The following is a 26,859-nucleotide window of genomic DNA, read 5'->3' as shown; positions in this document are numbered from 1 at the left end:
ACGTAGTCGTTACCTTTTGAATGACATAATACCAGTTAACAAAGAACTGGCACCTTTGAACGACGACTCCCAACCATTCAAAAAAAGAACAGGCTCCTTTTTGAACGACAACTCCCAACCGTTCAAAAAGGAACTGGCACCTTTGAACGACTCACGTATCGTTGCCGGAGCGAATGAGCTAGCTCCGCCAAATGAACTGCCTCGACCCATCACTAGTACTGCCACACTGCCCCACCGATCGAAAACACAATGGACTCGTGCTGCCACATAGTACAAACTTGGTGAGTTTGTGGTTCTTTTCATATATATATCTTTCATGCGTGTACGTGTAGTACTATGGAATTATATCCTTTTCAAAACGAATGAATCATTTATGCTAACCTTGTAAGCAAGAAGTTAATCTGTGGAAAGCAATAAAGAGTACTTTGTAAATCTAACAAAATACGATCAAAATTACAAAATAATAAAACGAAACTCACTTTTAATCTATTCTATTCTATTCATCTCCTAGCGGGAGATTTTATAATTAAAAGTCTCAGTACTAAGGCCAAGTTGACTGCTTCACTAGAATTGTTTTAAATATTTTTGTTGTAATTATAATTGTAAAAGATGGCCCGTTCCAAAATGGACGAATTGGCCTGTTTCAAATAGTTCTGTTTCCACACTAGTTTGTGAATTAAAAAGGAAGGCAGAGGCGTAGAACATACAAAAAATATGTAAATCACTATAAAAATTGTAATGCACTAAATTATGTCCAAAATTGAAATTGTTGTTAAAAATGAAATTGAAATAATTGAAGAGCATGACGCTCCATTGTGTAGAACATTCTACGCCCCTTAACATTCGTGAACTCACTTTTAAAGCAAATAATTTAGCACAACAGTTATTTCTATGGAAAGCAACAATGATTATATCTTGTAAGGAATACATCCTTACAACACATACAAATTACTTTTATTTTAAAGAAGCAATAATTGTTGCGATGTAGGTAAGTACATAATTAATTACATAAATACTTAATTACTTTAGTAAAAAAACTTTCAAATTTTATCGTGAGCGATAGTGTCATCTAGTAAGTACAAACTTATGCATTTCTATGGAAAACAACAATGACTGTTTTGAAAATAATACAGAATCATACACTATGCGCGAAAATATTATGGTAGAGAATAACAATAACTATACTTGAAAATAAATCGAATTATTTGTGTGAAAAACAAGACTGTACTGAAGGAAACACGATTATTTAGAAAGTACATACAATAAGTATTTCCTTCCACATGAAACAGTAATGATTAACTTAAAAGGAAAGAACCAAAGAATTAGTACAAATTTAATTATGTATATAAATCAACAATAGCTACTTTCGAAGAAATATAATTATATAAAGATAATTATATAGAAGAAATGTAAATTGTGCACTGTTCAAGGAATGTAATCTTTTGTAGTTTTGCCAGCGGACTTAATGCAAAGTGGGTTCTGTGCGTAAAATTGTTCATGTCTGGTTCCTTATCTTTTGCTCTTTTGCTTACTGTTTTGCTGTTTTTCTATCGCTGTTAAAATTTGCATAATATTCACATTTATAAATGTTATATAATACTTTGTTAATATATATATTGTACTATTGTTTTGATGAATTTCCAGTTTCTTGATGCCAATACATATTTGTATGTGAAAAAATATATATATATAAAGTACAAAATTACTTTTGTGGAAAACAGGAAGACTCTTTTGAAAATAATAGAATTATCTGTACGCTACAAAATTACTTCTGCGAAAAACAGTAATGGTTATTTTAAAAATGGACAGGAATATTATTACTGTTAAAAGAAATAAGTATAAAATTTTAGAGAAAATAACATGACTAAGAATAGATTCATAATTACTTGTATAGAAAAAAAAGCGATGATTATAATCATTTTGAAACCCATAGAACCATGTAATACAAACACAACTACTAACTACTTTTATGGAAATATTTTGAAATAGATACAATCAGGGGCGTCATTTCAGACTTCACTGAGGGGGGCAAGAGCACCACGGACATAAGATTGTAACGTTTTGTACTAGTATATCAGTAGACAATCGATTAAAATATATGTATTCCTCAAACTCTTGGGGGGCAATTGCCCCCTCCTGGCCTCCCTAAATGACTCCCCTGGATGGAATATTGTAATAAAAGTACAAAATTATTTTTGAAAGGAAGTTGAAAGTATTGAAATGGACAAAACGATGTTGTAAAGACAAAATTGTTCTTGCGAAACACAATTAATGATTATTATAAAATTTGATTTGAACAGAATCGTACTTGAAAAAAAAATAAGTACAAAATTACCTTTACAGAAAATAAGTTTAATTCGATAAGTATAGAATTAGGCTCAGGTACTTCTATGGAAAACAGTAAAGATTCTTTATGAAGGAATACAATCGTATAGTACACACAAAATTACTTTTATATAAAAATAATTCCTTGGGGTTAAATAGAATTATGTGAAGACAGTACGAAATAACTTTTGTGGAAAACTCGAAGACTATATTCCAAGAAATAGAATCATTTAGTAAGTACACAATTTCTGCTATCCAAAGAAACAATAATTATTTTGATAACAGGAAGAAAAATAATCATAATTGTAAGAAGTAGGTGCAAAATTATTTTTTATAGAAAACAATGAGGCTAATTTGTTAGAGACAGAATTATTCACATTTGTTTCTATGGAAAACAATAATTACTAATTTGAAATTTATACAATCAATCATACTATGTACGAAAATAATAAAAAAGTATTATTTTTAACAAAACAAGAAATACTTTCAGAGGGATAGAATTACGTAAACCTAAAACTACTGTCATTAAAACAACAGTAACTATTTTGAAACAATAAAATTAATTTTATGAAGAAGCATAGAACTACATTTACAGAACTATGATTATCTGATTATATCAACAGCAGACAGATAAAGAAGTCATTCCGACTTCCCATCAAATGCATAGAATAGTTTGAAAGCATTATTATTAACTTAATAACGATTGTTATCTGCCATATTCCGAAAGACTACAATTAAACAATATGCCGATTTTTCAATTTTTGACAGTACTGCTTGTGTAGTTTTACAGGAAAAACACACACTATGAAACTCTTTTGCGGAAAAACACTTATGATTTTCTGTGTATATTACACTGGATATCACTAATTATCAGAATATTTTGGCACATTAATAAATTTTTGGAACAATTCAAAATTACAGTTTGGTAAGTCAAAGGTATACGCAAGATATCCTAACTTGATACTCTATTTACTGGCACGAATTTTTCTTTCGATGAGTGTGCAATTATTCATTTCAATACAAAGTTCACATATAGTTGTGTCAACCCTTTTGTGATGCGGGGTTCTAAATCACCGCTTGATCGTACAGTTAGAGGAGTATTTAAGTTTTGTTCCCTTAAGTTGCATGCATATTCACTCTGTGACGAAGAAATCCCGACTCAAATATGTTTAAGTTAGAACTTGCACCATTTCAAACATTGCACTGCAAAATTCATTATGACGTAGTGATGTTGGAAGTATGTGAAGAAGAGGAGATGACTGTCAGGTAGGTAACTGGAAATAATGTTATGAAGAGGATATCAATACCACGAAGGTAGGAGTAATAACTGATGGTAGATATCTCGCCGAATCAACAAAAAAGTTTTGGTGTTCCTTGCCTCCAGACCCAGGTTCAATGACCTAGGCTTACATTAGGAGCCCCTGTTCTACATTTTGGCGGGGGCTCATTGCTTCATTCCCTAAATTTTGAAAGGAGTACATAAGACCACTTTCTTGAATTTTAGAAATTGCCAAAACGAAAGAAATAGGTAAGGGATAAAATTGGTAGTATAGGAACGGGGTATACACATCTATAAGTTTGGATTGTCCATCTTGTTCAATTCCATGGACAAAAATTACTAATATTGTAAATTCCAGTGGTTTTTGATCTAGTTTATTCTCTTCGTGTGCGTTTGTCACATTATATGAATATAAATATAAGAGAATTCCATTCCCTTTCATAAGATATGAGTACATTGACGCTATCTTGCCAAATTTTGGAAAGGATGTATTACCATCATCTAAATTTAGAAATTGTTAAGAAACAAAATTTGGTAAATACTCTAGGATGCAAATAGGGTAAGTTTGGGTGAATCCAGGCAGTTCTGATGTTTCTTTCTTTTAGTACTACCCTCTAAACTAAAATATCCAATACTTCGTCATATTATTTAATGATATGTTGGTATGCATACGTATATACAACTGAAATAGTTTTCCTGGAATGACATGTTAAGAAATAAAAAATAATTTTCCGAAAGTTGACAAAATCTTTGATTTGCAAATTTGGAAGGGTGAATCCGGACAGTAGATTGTCGATTCCGGACACTGAACTTTGAAGCTTACTATCTTGCTACACTAACATTCTAACATGATAAGTACAGAATATAAACACAAATACATGATAAATACATACAAATTACTAACATAGCAATTTCTATACTAATTACTGTTGAAATTGTAAGCTAAATGTACAATAGTGTAACTATCACTATAGTGTTTAATCATTAAGCATAGTAATCACATTTGTTTCCATTACAACTACATTGTACTACTATTTTTTGCTAATAACAACTAGGTTATTAGTAAAATGTATAATATGTGTGCACTGAGACTAGCATTTATTTTTATTTTTTATTTATTTATTTATTTATTTATTCATTTATTTATTTTTGCATTAATGACGTCAGCCAGTTTCGTGAAGCACTAGTCATAATTCAGACATATCGTCCACAAATAAAATATAGTTCCTTATCACCTCCCACACATCTTTCATGAAACTAGGTCTTACACACAGTACAGGGCACCCAGGAACCATATTTGCTTGATGATGGTGCATAATAATTCTTCCCACAAAACTCACAGTTGATTTCATCCCTACCTTCGATTGTGTTTGAGAAGACAGTTTGAAACAAACTGCAATTCATGATGCTTAATCTTTCAGCATCGGCGGACCTTTGGGATGTGGGATTGGAAGAAGCAACAGCACGAAAAGATAGGAACTGTTTAACTGAGGACTCTGAAGGCGATTGAGACGTGTTTGGGATGAGTCTGATGACATAGAAAAGGAATTGTTTCCAGCTACTAGCGGATCATGTTTATTCGACAAAAGAAATTCATGTTCCCGAACTTGTTGCGAGTCAATTGGGAATAAAAAAGATGATGCAGCCATTCTGTAGTGTAGAATATTTAAGCACCTTATGATTAGCATCTTGTAATTTAGTTGTGTTTGTAGATCCTACGATAATTTTATAGCTTTTTCTGGTGATTCCTCGGAGTCCATTTATGGCAAAAATGAATAGACGCTAGATATAAGCAATAGACCTCACGTATTTCACACTCATAAATGTGAAAAGCGAGAGAGGATAGAGTGTTCTGAATCCTCTTAGTTCATTAATCACATTGTCCGGATTCATATTAACGTAATAAACCTGTCCGAATTCACCCTTCCCTAAACGTCCGGATTCGCCCATTTTGAGCAATGTAAACTTGTGCAAGCGTTGAGCAGGCACTCGCAAAGTAATAGAATTCTTCCAATATGCAACGAGTAAAGTAGGGTCTTCGCTTCGATATATGTCTTACTTCACCATATGCTGACAACCACTTCTATGTAAAACCTTAACATATACCACTAAAAAGTTTCATCAGATCAAAAAACGTGTTTGAACTTTCCTGTTTTTTGTTCTCCCCCCCCCCCCCCATCAAAACTACGTATAACACTCTTTGCACTTCCTACTCAGCACTGAACTGCAGGAAAGTACGGTGCTTCAAATAGGCATCACAACAAGTCTCCATATTACTCATGCGAAGAACAGTATTATCGTAAGCTTAGGATGTCCGGATTCAACGACTGTCCGGAATCACCCAAACTTACTATATATATTTATGTAAATTTGGGTGGTCCTGTTTATTCCCTTCTATAGGTAAAAAAGATGCCAAAATATTCGTATTTCCATGTGGTCATTATGTGGTCACTTATGGACCTAATTTATCTTGTTTGACGAGCCTTTAGCACGTAATAGTGGTGTTTGGTTGAATATAGGAGTCTATTCCTTTCGTAGACTATGCATACACTAATACTCCTTTCTCAAAATTTGGGACGGCTGTCTTGGCCCACCCTCTATGTTTAGGGATTGTCAGGAAATAAAACTGAGTAAATGTTCTCTAGGACTCGAATATACACAGTGAACCTAAAAGAGTTTGTGCACATCTTTTAGGTTAACCCTATATATTCGAGTCCTAGAGAACATTTACTCAATTTTATTTCTTGACAATCCCTAAAATACATGTTTCATAATCCTGTGGCACTCACGACTTTTATAGAGGGAATTTGGCTACGGCATATAATTTGAATTACTCACCAACTACTTCTATAAAAAAATGTTGCGGAAGTACTGTAGGATTGTAAAGCTTGGATATTTGGGTAGGACACATACTAATTCCTAAGTGAAGTATTGACCCGATTACGGTAGGTCCCATAGTTTTGGAGCTATGGACCTTTAAAGTTCATTTTTTCATGTTTTCGGCAGCCTACAACTCCGAAAGGAAGCATTTGTGCACCCAGGTTGGTCTACATTTTTTGTCTTATCTTGCTGTCAGGAATCACCTCCCAAACGTAGTCGGTATTGTTTTGAAAAAAAGAGACAGATAGTAGATGGATAGGTAGACAGATACAAGATATACAAACCATACATAGAAACAAAGCATACAATGTATACCAAAGCAAATTTTTTACTGAATACCATATGTGACAAGTAGAGACCTTTGTAACATCCTAATACAAGGTAGTGTGACGAAATTAGGTAGCTCTGTGAATACCTTGGAAACGAAGTATCCAAGATAGATGGTTGTCAAAAAGTATTTCGAAGACTTTAATCCAGTAATGGATTAACAATTCTTGATAACGGTATGTATGCGTTTCAAATATTAATAACCCTCACCACTACACTCATGCAATTCCAGTTCTCATTGTTAATATCTGAGCATTCGAGAGTAAGAAATAAACCCTTATACCTTGTTCTGAGAGATCATATATGAAAGTCTGCAGCTGTAAGAACTTCCAAAAACAGAGATAGTTAAACTAAAATGTACTGTTCCTGGGTATAACGGTAAAATTTACTGTTATGTTGGGTATAACAAGCGGTTCTGCGAACTCGAAATATTTTAACAACCGGTTCTAGCGAATCGGTGCGAATCGGCTGAATAGCACCAAATGTCTATTGATCTGTCCCGATATCTAACCAACAAACTATTGACTGATTTCTGGATATAAAACTTTTCTTTGCGAATATGAAAGTTACAATTATTTTGTAATATTTTTTTCAACTTTAGTTATGCAAAGATGCTTAGTTGACTTTAAAAAAATGTGGAATTTAAAACCGAGGGAAGCCAGGATTTTAGTAATGACGTATCAACAGTCTCAAAATTCGTGTAATATTTTCTTCCTTCATAGTTTAATATTTTTTCTGTATTATTTAAGATTTCTTTTTACGTAACAGTTGTGTCAATATTTCTTTTTATATAATAAAACAAAGATAGCTCCTTTCTAATAATTATCTGTAACGTCAATGGACTAGTAGCACGAGTATTACGACAGACATTATCGCATTAGAAGATTTCTGCTTGAAAACGAAGGAAAACCCGGAAAAAGAGGGTGAATCGGTCAGATTGTTAATCGGGATACAAGAAACAGGCAGTTCAAGCAGCTAGCCGAAAATATACATTCTATTTTCTTAGAGTAGTATCAGATACTGAGGCTGGTCGTTCAAAAAGTTGATTACACGATACGACAACTAGTGCATTAGGGACTCGAACACAGACAGTTCAAGGTCCATACCCGAGTAGGAGATTTAGCTACCTTTAGGCTAGTAACGCCGACTACAGGAATTCTGCACGCCAATTTCAGTACAAAAAGACCTCAAACCAACCGAAAAGAGATTCACGAGGAGCCAAGTTGCAGGATAGAGTATCATGAGGTATCCTAATACCCTGTAACCTCTCTTATTCCCACTCTCTCCATAATATTTTCTAGAGTTTATAATTTCCATTTCATCTCACATTACAACCTATTAATGTATGCTCTTAAACGAGCGCCGCTCGAACTCCTTGGCAGCGAAGTTTTTCTGAAACTTAATTTCACAGATAGCACTCGCAAAACCATATACACGAAAGCTACGGAAGAAGGCAAAGCTCTCCGACTTAATGAGTTTCACGGTTTACTTTATTAATAAAGAATTTATTAAAAAATTTAGATTTCTTAAGCCCAAAGTATAAGCAAATTCTGCCTCTCTCCTCTTCAAATGATGCTACTGGTTTGAATTGAAGTTTTAAACTACAGGTCCTTCATATAGATGTGTAGCACTAAAATAATAATCAAATTACTAACTTACGTTTAGAACTGCTCTGGATAAGAAGAATGCCACTTCTGCTTTACATAAAGCGTCAAATTGCTGCAAAGAAAGAAAAGAAAACGCATTTTAACATGTGTTGCAAACAGTACCGTTGTTTCTGATACAATCACATCATCAAATTTCTCCTCGTGTACAGAAATATCATTATCTGTAAATTATAATTGTCTGAAAAGAATGCAATTGTTTTTTGCTTTCATATACTGTAGATCAGTGGTTCTGAACACCGGGTACACGTAACTTATAAGTATGTCCTGATTACAGGCCTGCACGAGCTCGGGCCGGACTCGAGCCGTAAATTTTTAAATATTTCTCGGGTGTTTTCCGGCCTAACTTTGTAAATATACTGTACAAGGATATTTTATCCATTGTTCTCTCTGGAGAACTTCTAAAATACAACTTCGAAACAAAACCTCTAATTCCTGTAAATAAAAATACAATTGTGCGTTTATTATTATCATCATCATCATAGATATTCTGCCTTTATTGGCAGGTCACTTGCCGCAGCTGACAAGCTTCCATGCTCCACGGTCCTCCGCTAACTTCTTCGTCTTCGTGTATGATCTTTCTGTTTTTATATCATCCATTAATTGTAATCTCCTTCGCCCCCTCCCTCTCTTTCCCGCCACCATACCCTCTAGGACGTTCCTCATGATACAATCTCTTCTTAGGCAATGTCCCAACCAGTTTCTCTTCCTCTTCCTCTTCCTAATAATATCTAAAAGTGTTCTTTTCTCACCCACCTTTTCTAACACTCCCTCATTCGTTTTCCGCTCTACCCAACTAATTCTTTCCATTCTTCTCCACACCCACATTTCGAAGGCTTCCAGTCGATTTTCATCACCTTTACGTAATGTCCACGTTTCCTCCATACAGTACAACACTCCACACGAGGGATTTTATGAGTCTTTTTCTCAACTCTTTATTCAAGGTCCCACAAAACAGACTTTTCTTCCTCCTAAAGGCTTCGTTTATTATTAAGTTTCTGTAATTCGGGACTTATTTCGGGCTCACTTAATTATTACACTAGCTCGTTCCGAGCTCGGCACTAAATGCTGAAACATATTTCGGACTCGGGTCGGGCCTCACACTATAAATTCACGGGTCAGGCCGGGCCCGGGCTAAAACTTCCGGCCCGTGCAGACCGCTAGTCCTGGTCTGTTAGTAGATTCGCGGAAAACAAGTAGTAAAATCTAAAAATAAAATAAAAATATATAAGCTATTATCAATAACGACACAGTTCCGGTGGTATTTCACTAGCACCGGCTTAACACTCTGGCACTTAAGTATAAGTAGACAGGTATGCACCCAAAAAATTTCGTTGGAGAGGGTCCAAGCTTTCAGAGGAGTTGAGTTGATTTTTAGTTTAGCGTCCCTTTCAGCAGCGAGGCTATATGAGACGTAGGCCTACTGATTAACCTGGAATCCGGACCACATGAACTCCCGCCGGGAATCGAACCCGGGTCTCCTACGCGTACGCTAACCGCTTAGCCACGAGGGAGGTCAAACTTTGAGAGGATACAAGCCACTAAGTCTATATATAATTGAATAGGTATTATTCTGCAACCGAAAAGAGGATAAGTAATTATAAAATACTTCCACCTTTATTTTCAGAAAAAAAAGTTGGACTCCGTGTGAAAGAGTACAGATGAAACTTAAGATCAATTTTTGTTACTACACCATTCATTTCCCTGTTAAACAAATATAGTGTTACAATATTGCGAGTGGTAATTATATTAAATGAGAAAAAGCGGAAAAGTTTTTACTCACCGCAAAATAACGGTGACTAATAGCCTTTCCACTTTTCTTCATTAAGTATAATGTTATTGAGATAGTGTAGAAATATATGTTGAGTTAGGAAAATTTTTGTGAGCTGGGTTCGAACCCGGTAGACCCCGTGGTTTCTCCCCTGAACAGAGCCAGCACACTGATAACACCAATTTTATTTTTCTGGCTCAACCACATAGGTGATAGCATGGTTACCAAATCGGTCGGATGTAAACTGATTAACATAGTGTATGGACAGTTTATATTTAATGTCCTAGAAGGGAGAATAAAAGAGAAAATAAAAAGTGTATCTGAAAAGTAACTGAACTTCTCCCCATCTATTGAAGCAACATATCATCGGAAAGCTGGATATCTGCTCAACAAAACGAGACCACAATCAAGTGAATCGATTAACGGAGTGTCAAGTTATAGGAAGAAAAGTGAAAGTATATGGTGTCACTTCGTCACAAAAACACGTGAAGCAAAGAGCCAAGCTAGGTAAAACATTTACACAAACATTCGAAATTATGAAACAAGTGTATGGTGATAAGTAGTTATCTCTTACACGTGTGTTCGAGTGGTATACGCGATTCCGGGACGGTCGTGGGTCCTTGGAAGACGACCGAAAAGTTAGAATCGAGACAAGTTGGTGGAACAAGTGTGTGAAATGATCGTCCACGATGCGAAGTCAACTGTATGAGATGGATGGCGAATGAATTAAGTGCGACGAAAGACATGATCCACGAAATTTTGACAACGGATTTAAAGAAATGGAAAGTCCGTGCTCGATTTGTTATGCACACATTAACTGACGACCAAAAACTTGCTCGCATTGAACATTGCAAGAACCTGATTAAAACAGCCAGACGGAACAGAACATTCCTGGAATTGATTGTAACTGGTGATGAAACTTGATTAGAACAGCCAGACGGAACAGAACATTCCTGGAATCGATTGTAACTGGTGATGAAACTTAATTAGAACAGCCAGACGGAACAGAACATTCCTGGAATCGATTGAAACTGGTGATGAAACTTGATTAGAACAGCCAGACGGAACAGAACATTCCTGGAATCGATTGAAACTGGTGATGAAACTTGGTGCTTCATGTACGACCCGCAAAGGCCATGAAAGGAACATTTTATAAGTGTTACACATGCCAGTCAGTCGGGAAGAGTTTCATTGAGGCGATTCCGAAAAAGGACATTAAAAACTCTATGGTGTACTGATGCGTCAATGACGTATTTTGAATAGATAGAACTACACTTGATAAAATACCTAATTCTTTTGTTTAATTTAAAAGTTCCGTTACTTTTCTGACATACTGTGCAGCAGAAAGAAACTTTACATATCTTAACCCATATTTATGCTACTGAGAGTGCTCTCTTAAAGTTAATTAAAATTTGAATGACACGTGTTTATATTTTAGTATCACAATTACCTTCACATTACTGTCACATAATGAAACCCTGAAGGCCTTAGTCTAGACGGTTTAATTAAATGAAATTACATACAAGTCAAGTGTCTGGAATGTATACATAACTCCAGTTCACAAGACCGAAAATATTGTTACTGTAATTAACGTTGTCATTGCAGTCATCTAACGAGCACGCAGTGCATCACAGCAACAAACGTTACCCTCTAATAGCCCTCGTTACCTATCGCTGCTCACTCACGCTTCCTTTCAACAAGTTTTCTAATAATTTCCACATACGTTCATCACTACAATAAATACATGAACTCTGCTTGTTAGTTTGAATTTACTCTCAACTTGAAACTTCTATGAGTTTCTGTGTACTGAATATTATTTTCTAATGATCGCATTCTGTTAACATAGTTTTAGATCTAGTTTTTGTGAGGCTACCAAACTCGTATGGAAAGTTTCAAAGAACGAATTTCCTCATCCATTTGTCCATCTATGTTAAGAGAACAGAAACGGCAAGAGGGAGGTAGGAGCGGTTTTCTAACGAGCATTCGTCGTTGACGAAATACGTGCAATTTTTGATCTTATCCCTCTAATAAAACAGGAATTCCAAGTCCTATCACTTCCAGTTTCGAGGCTTGATACCCGTAGGATAGAAACGGTAAAAAAAAAGGGGGGAAATATATTAAAATGGCTCCCAATAACCCAAGAATATTGGGTTGCCTATAATTATGTATGTGAAGTTTCAATGGTTGTAGTAAAGAAACTAGCAACGGAACTTAATATAAAATTGAATGCTTAATATATAAAAGCATTAAAATCATACCTTTCGTTCAAAGAGTTTTAATCTCTGTTCTCCATAGCATGGTCCATCAATGCATATCATACATGCCTGGAGACAAAGAACAACCCCCATGCCGTAAGCGTCGGAGGGGTAGGACCACCGATGGGTAACTAGAGATATCTCGCCAAAAATTGACGGCTCCGCAGCGACGATTCGCGGTGTCTCCACTTCCATTTTCAAAATTATACCACCAGCGGCCCAACAGCGGCAGAGACGCGACGAAACGCCAATGAACAATAAAATTACTCCCCCAAAATATGTTAAATCGCCTATATGCGTAATTTGTTACATTACAGAGAGTCTAAAAACCACTTTTAAAAAATACCCCAGGGCAGGCGCGAACCACCAACCTCTGGATTAGCAGGCCTGTGCTCTTCCAACTTGGCCACGAAAGCGATATACAAATCACCGCTTGTAGAGGCATAAATTATTGAGGCATTTCTAATTGTAACATGTCACTCTGTTAGTTACCAAAAAAAAAAAAAAAAACAGTTGTAAGATATTATATAAATTCATTCTATTTCGAGTCTTCGATAAACTGGTTTCGTTTGTCAAATTTTGAATATAGCGCCTCTAGTGGCGATTGTTGTTACTTCACCCAGCACCTGAGTTATTCTCATCAGATGTCGCACCCCCAGAATATTAGTGTCGTAACTCAAAAAAGTTGATTTTACAGGAGAGGCAAAAAACAGTTTTTACATTGAAATAATCCTTAATATTTTTGTTTCTATTTAAAACCATAACTTTATTTGAACACATGTATTAGTACATACTTCGTTGAAAATAGCTTGAGAAAATAAATGCGTATTTATGTATTACAAATTACATATTCACGATGATTTTTACTTGCCTTGTGAGTTGCGACAGTTTTATTCGTATAGAGAAACATATTTTTCTTTGTAATTAAATGACACAATCTTCAAAGTGATTCTCTAATCGTTGTAGAATTTCACTGATTTAGTTTTCATTCTGTAGATTTCAACCCCTCATAGAAGCTGTGGTATTGTTTAGGTATTAGGTTGTTTTTACACAATGTTAACAAGTCTGTCTTCTTGCTGTGGGATATAGCAAGATCTCCATCTTTGTAAGCAAGTCGTAATTGAGGTTGAGACTTTGTTGTGTCGCGCCGATCACGTCTAACTCGAATAAGTTTGTATTTTTGATCATCATATTCAGTTTTGTACATGATACAATTTTTTGCTGCCTTCTCGACTCTCAGAATTTTAATGTCTTGCCAATGTACTTTCTCACCATCTTCATTCACAGAGAAATTGTTACCAATTTGAGACGATAGGTCTTTAAGGTCATAAAAGTCTTCTATATCCATTTCTTTGACCAAGTAGGGGGTTCCACTCTTCTTACTTAACTTGATTACAGAAACCCATTGACTAGGAACGTATATTGGACCACTTCTAAGAACCAGTGTTGGGCAAATTTCAATTGAATTAACAATTAACAATTAATCTGTAAATTTAATTGTTAATTGCAATTAACAATTGAAATAAGTAATGGTTAATTGTTAATTGCAGTTGGCCATTGAAAAAGGAGAATCAATTGCAATTGATCAATTGATTGAAAGTAATTGCAGTGGAAAGTAATTGCAATTGAATTCTGTAATTCAATTGCAATTGAAATTAATTGGCAATTGATTCAATTGCAATTGATTTCCACAGCAATTACTTTCAATTGATTGATCAATTGCAATTGATTTTCACTGATTAATTTTCAACACTGTAGTTCAGAGAGGGCGTGGGGCAATGAAAACTTTAGCTACGACCAATTGACTCACCACCCATCGTGACCCACGACCCACCGTGACCCACTCTGACCCACCACCCACCATAAACCACTCTTACCCACTGTGACCCACAGACCCACCAAAACCCATTGTCATCAACTCTGACCCATGATTCACGACCTCTTCTCTACTGACTAAAGAGTTTAAACTTGTAATAAAACAAGCCTATAAAATTATCACTCATCGGAGTTTGAATTTCTACGATCAATCGCTCAATCACCGCACTAATACAATAACGGCGGATCTGACCTTTCTAATATAAATAAAATAGAGTTTGTTCGTGTGTCTGTCTGTCTATCTTTGTGCGGCCTGTGGACGATACGAGTGGACCGAAACTTTTCAAAATTTGGTAACGGGTAGCTTGGTCTAGGCCCCAGACAAAGATGAAGAGTTTTTTTTAATTCCTTACTAGGGGGTCTCCAGGGGACGCTTACCGGGACCGGCCTGGGGACCAGAAAAGTCGATCGAGAGTTACCAAATTTTGGTCAAAGATACCTTGGTCCAGGTCCCACACCAGGGCAAAGCGTTTTCAACAAAATTCGTTCCAGGGGGTCTCAGGGGGGCGTTTGCCGGGACATGTAAAAGTAGAACGATATCAGTGTCGATTTCATAGTTTTCGCGGTCGCTGAGATCCATGGTGAAACTCCGATCGCATTAACTTCCAAATTCACCGTGTTCGGCTGCGGGCCGTGGGTCAACGGGGGGGATACCGAAACGTAAAAGTAATTCAAAATGACCGATATTAGTGTCAAATCCATAGTTTTAGCGGTTGCTGATATCAATGACGACACTACCATTAGCGATGACTTTCAAATTCATCCACCGTTGTATGCGGGCCTTGGGTCACCAGAGGGGGGAATTCCGAGACATGTAAAAATAATCGAAAATGACCGATATTAATGTCAAATCCATAGTTTTCGGGATAGCTGAGCTCAATGGTGAAACTCAAGACCACGTTTACTTTCATATTTAGTTCCCATCAGCTAAGAAAGGGGGGAATTATAAAGGGGATCACGAGACATGTAAAAATAATCCACAATGACCGATGTCAAATCCGTAGTTTTCGCGGTGGCTGAGATCAATGGTGATACTTTCATTAGCGATGATTTTCAAATTTAGCCACCATTGTATGCGGGCCGGGAGTCACCGGGGGTGGGGAATTGCGAGACATGTAAAAATAATGGAAAGTGACCGATATTAGTGTCAAATCCATAGTTTTCGCTGTCGCTGTGATGAATGGTGATACTTCCACAGGTGTTGACTTCCAAATACAGCCCCCATCGGCTGTGGGCCAGAGGCATTTTTTTTTTTTAATTGGAACCAGAGGATTATAGGGACTTTTACCGGAATATGTAAAAAGTAGTAGAAAATGGCAGATGCTAGTGTCACATTCATAGTTTTCGCGGTATTGGTTGGGGGTTGGTGGGGGCCAGAGGAGATTTTTTCACAATACGAACCAAGGGGGTCTGAGGGGTGGTTCACCGGGACATGTAAAAGTAGTAGAATTTGTGTCGAATCTATATTTATTGGGGCTGCTCAGACGTATAGTGACACCCCTGATAGTGTATACGTTCAAATTCAGCCCCCATCGGCCTTCCCAATGAAAACACATGTACATTGTTGGATATATATTCACACAAAATATATCCAATTTTAGAAATGTTTCTTTTTGTTCTCTCGTTGTTCAGTTCGTTTACATTGATATTTTCTATTTTATCTGATCCATGCGAAGAACGGGCATAACAGCTAGTACGAAATGGTAAAGTGTTTGTTATGGAACAAATTACAATGAATTCAATTATATAGATAATAATTATAATTAATAATTATTTCCTTGTTGAATTATAGATACTTTTCAGTGGAAAACTGAATAAAATTTAAAAGTCCCAAATCAAGGTAAAGTAGACCAACATAAAGAAAAAATGTATAAAATTTTCCATATAATTAAGCTTACAATCTTAAATGGAAATTTAGCTTAATTACATGGAAATTTTTTGTGTCGTTTTGTGCGCCTATTTCCTCGTTTTCTGCGTCACCGGAAATGGGTCAATGTTATCCTACAAATATGGTGGAACAAGTTAATGCTGTTCCGTCAGGAACGATTTCGAGGTCGTTTCCTTCACATCATCTTGTGCGTGTTTTCTACCGTTTTGTAAACCTATTTCCACGTTTTGCGAATCAATGGTAGTGGGTCAAAATGGGCATTCAATGTGGGAAGAAAAATGATCCACTCTCCCACCAGTATCGAATTTCAAGGTCGCTTTTACGCATTGTTTAGTGCATGTTTTTACCGTTTCTGCGCATATTTTCACGTTTTGTAGGCCAACGAAAGTGGGTCAAAGACGACCTACAAATATGGCAGAAAAAGACATATCCATTCCACTTTCAAGGTCCATTTTGATCCTCTCCCACTGATGCACAAAGCGACACAAATCATGCAAAAAAAAAAAAAAAAAAAAGTGAAGAAAACGACCTCGACATTCGATTGTGACGGAACAGCATTAAGTTATTCCGCTATACTTGTAGGCCATTTTGACCCATTTTCATTGTCGCACTAAAGTGGAAATAGGAGCACAAAACAGTACAAAGCAGGCACTATACAATGCAAAAGAAACGACCTCCAAATTCGACAGTGGCGGAACAATGGCTCTATTTCCTCACACATTGATCGACCATTTTGACGCATTTCTGGTGATGCTCAAAACGTGGAAGTAGGCGAACAGAACTGTACAACGTACACACTAAACGATGCGAAAGAACCAACCCCGAAATTCGATAGTGGCGGAACAGTGAGCCATTTAACTCCCACTTTAAAGCCCCGTTTAACTCACCTCGGGTGATGCACAAGACGAGAAACAGGCGCAGAAAACTTTAAAAAAAAAAGGCACTAAACGATGCGAAAGTAACGATCTGGAAATTCGATAGTGTCGGAACAGTGGGTCATTTTCGTCACACCTTGGAGGCTCATCTTGACACACTTCTAGTGACGAACAAAACGTGAAAATAGGGGCAAAACGTAACAAAACAGGCACTAGTCAATGCGAAAGGAAGGACCTCGAAATTCGGTAGTGGCGGAGGAGTGAGTCATTTTCGTCACACTTTGGAGGCCCATTTTGACACACTTCTGGTGAGGCGCAAAACGTGGAAATAAGGGCACAAAACGGCACGAAACATTCACTAGTCGATGCGAAAGGAAGGACCATGAAATTCGGTAGTGACGGAGAAGTGGGTCATTTTCGTCACACTTTGGAAGCCCATTTTGACACACTTCTGGTGACGAATAAAACGTACAAACAGGCACTAAACGATGCGAAAGAACCGACCCCGAAATTCGATAGTGGCGGAACAGTGAGCCATTTAACTCCCACTTTAAAGGCCTGTTTAACTCACTTCCGGTGACGCACAAGACGAGGAAGTAGGTACAGAAAACTTTTTTTAAAAATAGGCACTAAACAATGCAAAAGAAACGACCTAGAAATTCGATAGTGTCGGAACAATGGGTCATTTTGGTCACAATTTGGAGGCCCATTTTGACACACTGCTGGTGACGCGCTAAACGTGGAAATGGGGGCACGAAACAGCACGAAAATTCAGTAGTCGATGCAAAAGGAAGGACCTCGAAATTCGGTAGTGGCGGAGAAGTGGGTCATTATCGTCCCACCTTCGAGGCCCATTTTGACCGTCTTCCAGTGACGCACAAAACGTCGAAATAGGCGCACCAAAGGGTACGCGGTGTGAAATTAACGACCTCGAAATTCGATAGTGGCGGAACAGTGGGTCATTTTCGTCCCATCTTGGAAGCCCATTTTGACCCACTTCTGGTGACACACAAAACGTGGAAATGGGGGCACGAAACAGCACGAAAATTCAGTAGTCGATGCAAAAGGAAGGACCTCGAAATTCGGTAGTGGCGGAGAAGTGGGTCATTTTCGTCCCATCTTCGACGCCCATTTTGACCGTCTTCCAGTGACGCACAAAACGTCGAAATAGGCGCACAAAAGGGTACGAGGTGTGAAATTAACGACCTTTAAATTCGATAGTGGCGGAACAGTGGGTCATTTTCGTCCCATCTTGGAAGCCCATTTTGACCCACTTCTGGTGACACACAAAACGTGGAAATGGGGGCACGAAACAGCACGAAAATTCAGTAGTCGATGCAAAAGGAAGGACCTCGAAATTCGGTAGTGGCGGAGAAGTGGGTCATTTTCGTCCCACCTTCGACGCCCATTTTGACCGTCTTCCAGTGCCGCACAAAACGTCGAAATAGGCGCACAAAAGGGTACGCGGTGTGAAATTAACGACCTCGAAATTCGATAGTAGCGGAACTCTTGGTCATTTTCGTCCCATCTTGGAAGCCCATTTTGACCCACTTCTGGTGACGCACAAAACGGAAGTAGACGCACAAAACGGCACAAAACGATGTGAAGGAAACGACCTCGAAATTCATTGGTGGCGGAAGAGCAATAATTTGTTCCGTCATATTTGTAGGCCCATTTTGACCCACTTCCGGTGATGCATAAAATGTGGGAATAGGCGCACAAAGCGACACAAAACACGTACAAAAGATGCAAAACAAAGTATCTCGAAATTCGTTGGTGGTGGAACAAGTTAATGACGCCGTGAGCACCAATATAAGTATATACTTTAGTTCTTACCAGGGGGCGCGGTGGGTCAGTGGTAGAACGTTCACCTCCGGTGCTTGAGGTCCCTGGTTCGATCCCAGCTCGCGCAGTTTGGACTTTGTGGTGGACAAACACCGTGCTCGTGGATTTTCTCGGGGTTCTTCCGTTTCCTCCCACTTTCTTCATTTCATTCATTTCCCATCATCACCGTCTCCTTTAGTCTAACAGGCATATGCGTGGGACGTAAAACTAAAGATTTCATATAATTTTTTGTAGTTCTTACCATCAAAGCTGAGAACTGCACGGTCCAATTTTTTAGCCAAAGTAGAAGCCCAACCGGAATAGTGATGTCAACCAGCCCGGCTCGGTTCAACTGAGCGTACAGCTTGAGCTGGCTTGGTTGGGACTACCCATCGACTGGGCTCAATTGATCCAATGGCTTGAACCGGCTCGGTAAAGGCGAGTTATCGACTCGGCTCGATTGGAGCCAATGGCTCGAACCAGCTCCGTTGAAACGAGTCCATAGGCTGGGTTCGAGTTAGCTTAACTGAGCCAATGGCTCGAACCGGCTCGGTTGGGGTAAGCAATCAGCTCGGTTCGGTTCGGCTCGTGTGAGCCTTCGGCTCGAGCTGGCTCTGTTGGATGAGCTGTTGGCTCGGCTCACTTCTCGGTTGGGCTCGATAAGTGAATGAACTGTGAGCGAGCCGCTTGAGTCGTTGACAACCCTAAACCCGGGTCGAGCAGTTTTAAACATGTTTGGCTGGAGTCCCATAACTTCTAACAATTTTTGGCTCGAGCCCGAATACTTGCTCCTCCTGAACTCAAGCCAAGAACCTCGTGACCGATGTCCTTGCCTCCTGAAGATTTCTTGACAACCGAGATCGACAGTTAACTAATTTTTAGTATTCCGATACAAACCGCCTATATTCCATGTTTATACAGGTACACGGTGTTATAATAATAATTAGTTATAGTAGTAGTAGTAGTATCATTGATAATTATATTGTCTATGTAGGATACTTGAAGATAGTAGTACTTGGAACTACACAAAGGATTTAGCTCGAATTGGCTCGACTCGACTGGAAACTCGATCCGAATTCGAGTCGAGTTGGGGGAAATTTTTCGAGCCGAGATGTCGAGTCGAACTCAAAGATGTCTGCTTCGAGTCGAGTCGAGTTTTAAAGAAAACTCGCTCGAACTCGCTCGTGCTCATTCCTATTGTATGCATGACGGGCATATAGAGTTCTTTCGAGGGGGATATAACCATAAACATAATATATTTAAAAAATACTTAGTTTCACGGTTTTCTTCCCAGGGGGGGAAAGGGATGGTAGGTATCCAGCATTTCTTATAAGTACCTTATTTGAAATATGTAAAACAGTAACAAGTTGACAATACAATATACACATATCTTCTTATCTTCAGTTTTAATTGCTGATTTCAATTGCAATTAACAATTACAATTAACAATTACAAGTTTCAATTGTCAATTGCAATTAACAATTGAATGTTTTAATTGCACCCTTTGCAATTGACAATTAACAATTAAATGTTTCAATTGCCTGGTGACCAATTAACAATTAACAATTGACGAAAATTTAATTGCAAATTTTATGATTGAATTCAATTGCAATTGAAATTAATTGTCAATTACAAATTGAAATCAATTGCAATTGAAATCAATTGCAATTGATTTTCAGAGCAATTACTTTCAATTGATTGATCAATTGCAATTGATTTCAATTGATTTTGCCCAACACTGCTAAGAACCCTCTTCTTCTGTTTTTCTATACAAGAATGCATGCTATCACCTTCATTCTGTGTGTGGCCTGTAGTGAGGAATTTGTGAGTGATTGAAGGAATATCAAGTGTATCAACAGCGAACAGAAACATGGATGCCAAATGCCTATTTTTATTTTGTCCAATACAATTGTCACTGTAAAATATTATGTCCTGTCCACTAGTTTGCTTTAAGAAGCTGTACAAACAACTACCAATCTCATTTGCCCCTCTTCTTCCAAGAGTTTCATTCCACACGTAACAAAATCCTCTTTTGTCTTTAGTGCAGTAAATAGTGAAGTTATAAACTAATAATTTCCTTGCATAATAGAAATGTGACACGTCCCCACATGGCGTTGGTAGTACTGATTGAAGATCAAAACAATACACTGCAGCTCTGTCATTAGAAGAAGTATCCTTAACTTTCATCTCCCGTGATAGTTCTTTGTTTCTTTGGTGTTGAGCATATGCTTCTTCCAGGTCTGCTGTTCTTTCTTCTTCGGGAATATTTTTCCAAGATTCACAAATATTACATTGATCTTTCTTCGGTTTGTAAAAGCTAAGATTAAATTCTGTGTTGAAAATTGTTTCGTAAACGTGCTTTTTGGCGAAAGGTTTACCTTCTCTTATACATTTCTCTTTATACAGTCTATACATTTCTGAAATAGATAAGTTACCTTCCAGATATTCCCTTTGTGTCTGATTTCTCAAGTAATGAGATTCTATTTTCGGAAAGGAATTGATATGTTCTCGAATGTCATACTTTACACTGTCGTCTACTCTGTGATGTTTCCCATGTTTTCCTCTTAGGTCCCCTTCCAGAATATCAAATTTCCCTTTCTTCTTCTGAGCGGTATACACATATCTTTCACTAATACCCAAAGTATTAATAAACATTGTTTTGCACACTCGTATCTTGGTATTATTGTCTGTCTTTAAATAGTAAGCAAAATTTGATGATCTGGAACTGCCTTCTTTCTTTTTTTGATAAGGAGGGCAAACCTCAGTCATGCTGTTAATTAGAAATTCACGCTGTCTGTTTATATCACCGATTTTCCAGAAAGCACTATGAATTGAGATCCGAACATTTTCGTTAATCTTGTTATTACATCTGAGACGACATCTGTCACTACAAGGCAATTTTACTTTACGTTCTTCAACGTTTTTTCCAGTTTGTGTGACGTAGCTTAGTCCCATGTTTCTCTTTCTTTTTCTTACGTTCACTTTCTACTCGCTAACATTTTTCTGCCTCTTTCTCGTACGCTGTTTCTCAATTTGAGTAACACTAGCTTCAGAGTTGATATTCCCATCTTCTTTGCTTGTTCCTGGTTCTGCAACAACTTCTATATTGTTCTCCTTTCTGTTCACACTTTCATTAGTCACCTTTTTGATTACGAAATTACTTGATTGCTTGCTCGATACTTTGCCTGGAGATACAATGAATGTATCATAATTGTCTGGAACTGGCTCCAAGCGTGCGTATGTTCTTGTCTTCTCATTTTCCTCTTGTAAGCTACACTCTGAAGAGTCCTCAGGGATAGGTTTCCAGGTCTTATCAACATCACTATCATCATAATCACTGCCCAGAGGTGTTAATGCTGATGAAAGCTGAAAAAAAAGGGAGAACGACTGCTAAGTGTCACTATAGATGCTACATTGTAAGACTGGAAAGTGTTTCTTCCAGGCACACATTTCGATTTCTATCTTAAAGGACTGTCCCCACGAAGATTAAATGTTCTTTTAACACAATCTACCCAAAAATTGAAAAATATAGTGATTGATGCACATTATAAGACATTCCGTAATAACAACAAAAAAGCAATTGAAAGAAACACTATACCAGGATAATTCACTAACGAAATGAAAATGAGAACAGGAACTAGATATGAATTTTGGCTCTAGATCATATCCCATACATGGCAAATCCTAATTTTATCTAAAATGGCCAAAAGACCCAAAAAATTAACAAATTTTAAGATGAGGTAAAATTACGCTCTCAGAAGATTGCTAGCTTTAGAAATAAAGCCTTCAACTATAATATACATTAACAGCTGTACAAGCTCACAAACGAACTGTGGAACAGGAATAATACTTGCGGAGTCTCTGACTCAATTGGGGTGTACGGCGCTCAGTAGTAGAGCGCTTACCTCTGGTTCAAAGGGTCGCAGTTCGATCCCTATGTAAGTTCGTGGTGGACGACATCGTATTCGTGAGTTTTCTCGGGGTTCTCCCGTTTCCTCCCACTTTCTCATTCCATCATTTCTTTAATCATCATTCACTTGTAATTTCATCCGTCTCCATTAGCACTTTGCTTTCATAGCCATGCGATGTTAAACTAAAGATTTCATTTCATTTCATTTCATTTCTGTCTCAATTGTTCCAGTTTCTTTGTAAGTTTCCACAAATGTTAATGAAGATTATAGGTGGAGTCGCCATTCGTAAAGCTAGTAATCGTCTGAGGAGAGTACTCTTACTTCACCTTAAAATGGACAAAACCCATCACATATCAAAACAGTCAGAATGCCCTAACAAAATCAGAGTTGTTAGTTACATGGAAATTATAATAATTTTCCCGACGTATGACACCTGTATCAAGTTGCGTTGAATATTCAGTATTTTAGCAGAAGAATTCTTACCTCTTCATCCATTGATACATCTTCGTCATCATCTGCAGTACGTTTTGCCTTTAATGCTAATGATAATATTCTCGTTGCTCTTGTATCATAAGGAACACGACTCATCTTGCAGCCTCCTTTACCAAAGGACTACAGTAAGTTTATGAGACTAGATTACTCCTGCAGTTTGTTATAAAGAATGTTTTGCTTCTAGTGGGTAAAGTAAGAAGGTGTTTCACCCTTAAAGCGTTGTTCTAACAATTATCGGCCTATTTGATGTAATAATAATAAAAGAACACAAAACGAAAGCCGATCTCTTTTCGGAAGGAAAGTGTTTTACGACAGTATTATTCTGGAATTGTAATCTGAAACTTGAACTAGGTGGTGAAAAAGACTGTCGTAACAGGTTTACGACAGTATTTCACTGAGTTCTATAAAACATTTCTATTAATGTAAAACTGTAGTTTCGTCCCCCCTTCCCCCTATATTAGGAGTATGACTTAGTACACTCTTTCATTGATGAAACATCACAGCATAAGCCTAATAATGTGAAAATCTCAAAAATCGAATTTTTGGAGTTACGACACTATTATTCTGGGGGTGCGATGTGTGCTGGAAATGTACTCGGTAAAACCTTGTAATAGTAAGCTCTATTTTTTTTGAAAATTGGTAAATTATTCTATTAGAGTTGTGTGTTTATTACAAGTGAATTCAATTTGACATTCTAAAGTGTGGACTGTTATTTACTTAATATTCTGGTGAGTTGTTTAATAATCTTCTCAAATTTAAATCAAGTTCATATGGAAACTTAACTGTTTGATTAAATGGGATATAGACAGTTGTGTGTTAACCATACTTATAACTTCTTATATTCGATATATGTATATATATATTTGAAAATTCGGTACAATTATCCAAATTATTTTAGGTTAGCGTGGAGCACGATTAAGTTGAGATTTATTGGGACTCATATTAATTTCACTTGCATTTGATTTAATGTGTCCAATTAGTAGCAGCGAGTTTAATGATTTGTAAAGAAATTTGTAATGTCGATTGATTTTGTTATAAAGAAGAGCTTCCTAAATCATTGACTCATTACTTAACGAAACTAATATTAAAATCCTCGACCTATTTATGGTTTTGCGATTGGCCTAAATTTTAGGAAGGTATTTATAATTAAGCTGAACATATGGTGGTCCTTAGGATTTCTGGCAACTATTCTTAATTTAAAAATATATATATTGTTTCTCAAATGTGGCGGGTCTTCACCGGTGGGAGTCCCGTACCGAGTAATGAGCTCCTATCTAAATAGGAACGTTACATAATTTAGCTAATCAGAGTGCTCCTGTAACCGTGTATATTCGACGATAACGTAACGATATAACGATAACGTATATAACGTATATAACGATGACGTTTGAGATTAGATAAAATCCGTTCGCCATGTAATTTTATAACAAAATAACGCGCGTCTATTTACTTTATTTCATGGTTCTCCCATATTCACTTTCAAATGATTGGCAACAGTTGTAATCTAAATTCATACAATTATACGCACACATCTCAAGATTTTTCACTTCATGATATAGAGGCAGGGGTTATTCTTGACCCCCGTAGCTCACTTTAGGAACAATTCGTCAGAAAAAATAATATATAACAATAACCGCATGCACATGTCTGACGATAGTTCGTGTTAGTCCCTTCGCGATTCTCCGCGACGAATCGAAGAAGCGCGGACCGAAATGAAGTCCTCGCTGCTACGCGGTGGTAACTTCTATACTGCGGCTCTAGATATCTGTTTCGACTCGACGAAACCCTGCCGCCAGTGGCACACTAGCGGCAGTCCTTCGACGTGTCGCTATAGCGACGTTTACGGCATGGGGACGTTGTCACAAGCAGCTTGACAGACTCGTACTGGTATCCTGTGCAAATTTTTGTGATAGCTTCCCGTAGTTCGGCCAAATTGCGTATGTGATGTTGATACACTTTATCCTTTAAAACATTCCATAAGAAAAAGTCAGATGGTTCAAAGCGGGAGATCGAGCTGACCACTCCACAGACCCACGTCGACCGACCCAGCGGTTCAGGTATGTTTCTTTCAGCTACTCTTGCACTGTCTGGCATACACTAACTGTTCTAAGTCAAGTGACTGTTATCCCCAATCTCAGGTTACACAGTGTTGCTATATCGAAACTTTTTGACCGGAATTACAAATACTACAATCAGTCAATCATCATATACATAATTATGGGACATTCTGTAGATTCGATCTTCTCCACATATACTGTATGTTTCTACTAAAATCCGGATGAGACAGTTTCGCGGTAGTTCGGTGGTAGAGGGATTACCTCTGGTCCCTAACTCGATCCCGAGCAAATTTTGTAGTGGACAACATTGTGTCCCGTGGGTTTTCTCGGGGTTCTCCCGTTTCTCCCACATTCTCATTCCACCATTTCCTCCATCAGCATTTACACGCTTTAATCATCATCTCTTTAGCCTCAAGGGCATAATTGTGTTACGTTAAACTAAAGAAATAATGTTCTAATGATGACAATGCTCCAACTCTGACACACATATTTCCTATAATAATAATAATAGTAATAATAATGACATGAATATGTTATAAAGCTCAGTAGCGTGATCCTTAGAAACATCAAAAGGCAGTTAACTGCAGGGGTTAATTGTTTAGGGGGAATATTAGCATTCTTGAACTTTTTTAGTTTGATCTCATATATCTATATCTATATCTATATCTATCTATCTATCTATCTATCTATCTATCTATCTATCTATCTATCTATCTATATATATATATATATATATATATATATATATATATATATATATATATATATATAGAGAGAGAGAGAGAGAGAGAGAGAGACTTTATAGGATTTACAACTTCAATTAGTTATGATTCTTTATTGGAACTACATACAGACTTAGTTTATATGTCATAATAGTGCAAAACACTTGAAGTTTTTAGTGACAAATTCACTATGGCTCAATGTGTGCACCTACGGTCATCCTGGATACACCGTATCGAAAGTCAATTTCCTGCCAAACAATAGTCAGCATTTCGAGGGTAACGTCCACGATGGCTATTGTGATGCGATGTTTCACTTCATTAACATTATCAGGTAGGGGAGCGGTGTACACCTTATCTTTCACAAACCACCATGGAAAGAAGTCAAGTGGCTCGTAATTTGGAGACCGTGGTGGCCAAGCAATTGGTCCACCACGGGTGCACTGAAATTGCGCAAACTTTCACCCCCTTCTCTGTTGACAGAGATATAGTCTTAATGAGCAGGCAACAAAATTCGAAATTACACAAAAAATGTTGTGCAACGTTGCCATCATTACTACAAGCATTTCGACTAATAAGAACAGTCACCAAAACGCAAGTCATTTTGAAAAGAAAAATACAATGTAATGGACAACAATAGCATTTTCAGTTTCGCTATTATATGTTAAAGGCCGTCGTTAGAGAAGGGGGACGGGGGACCATGTTCTAGTCATCATG

At 37.4% G+C, this 26,859-nt stretch overlaps 1 protein-coding gene across 1 annotated transcript in view; it reads right to left on the bottom strand.

Moving 5' to 3' along the window:
- The window catches only part of LOC145669578 (uncharacterized), a 632,206-nt gene that overhangs the window by 2,970 nt on the left and 602,377 nt on the right, over positions 1-26,859 (bottom strand). The window contains exon 6 of the mRNA XM_081737789.1: positions 8,471-8,530. Coding sequence (XP_081593915.1) covers positions 8,471-8,530 — 60 coding nt within the window. The remainder of the gene's footprint in view (positions 1-8,470; positions 8,531-26,859) is intronic.

This window comes from Thermobia domestica, chromosome 14, assembly GCF_964235325.1.
Source record: "Thermobia domestica chromosome 14, izTheDome1.hap1.1, whole genome shotgun sequence".
NCBI lineage: Eukaryota > Metazoa > Arthropoda > Insecta > Zygentoma > Lepismatidae > Thermobia > Thermobia domestica.
This window is presented reverse-complemented; position numbering and strand designations above follow the sequence as displayed.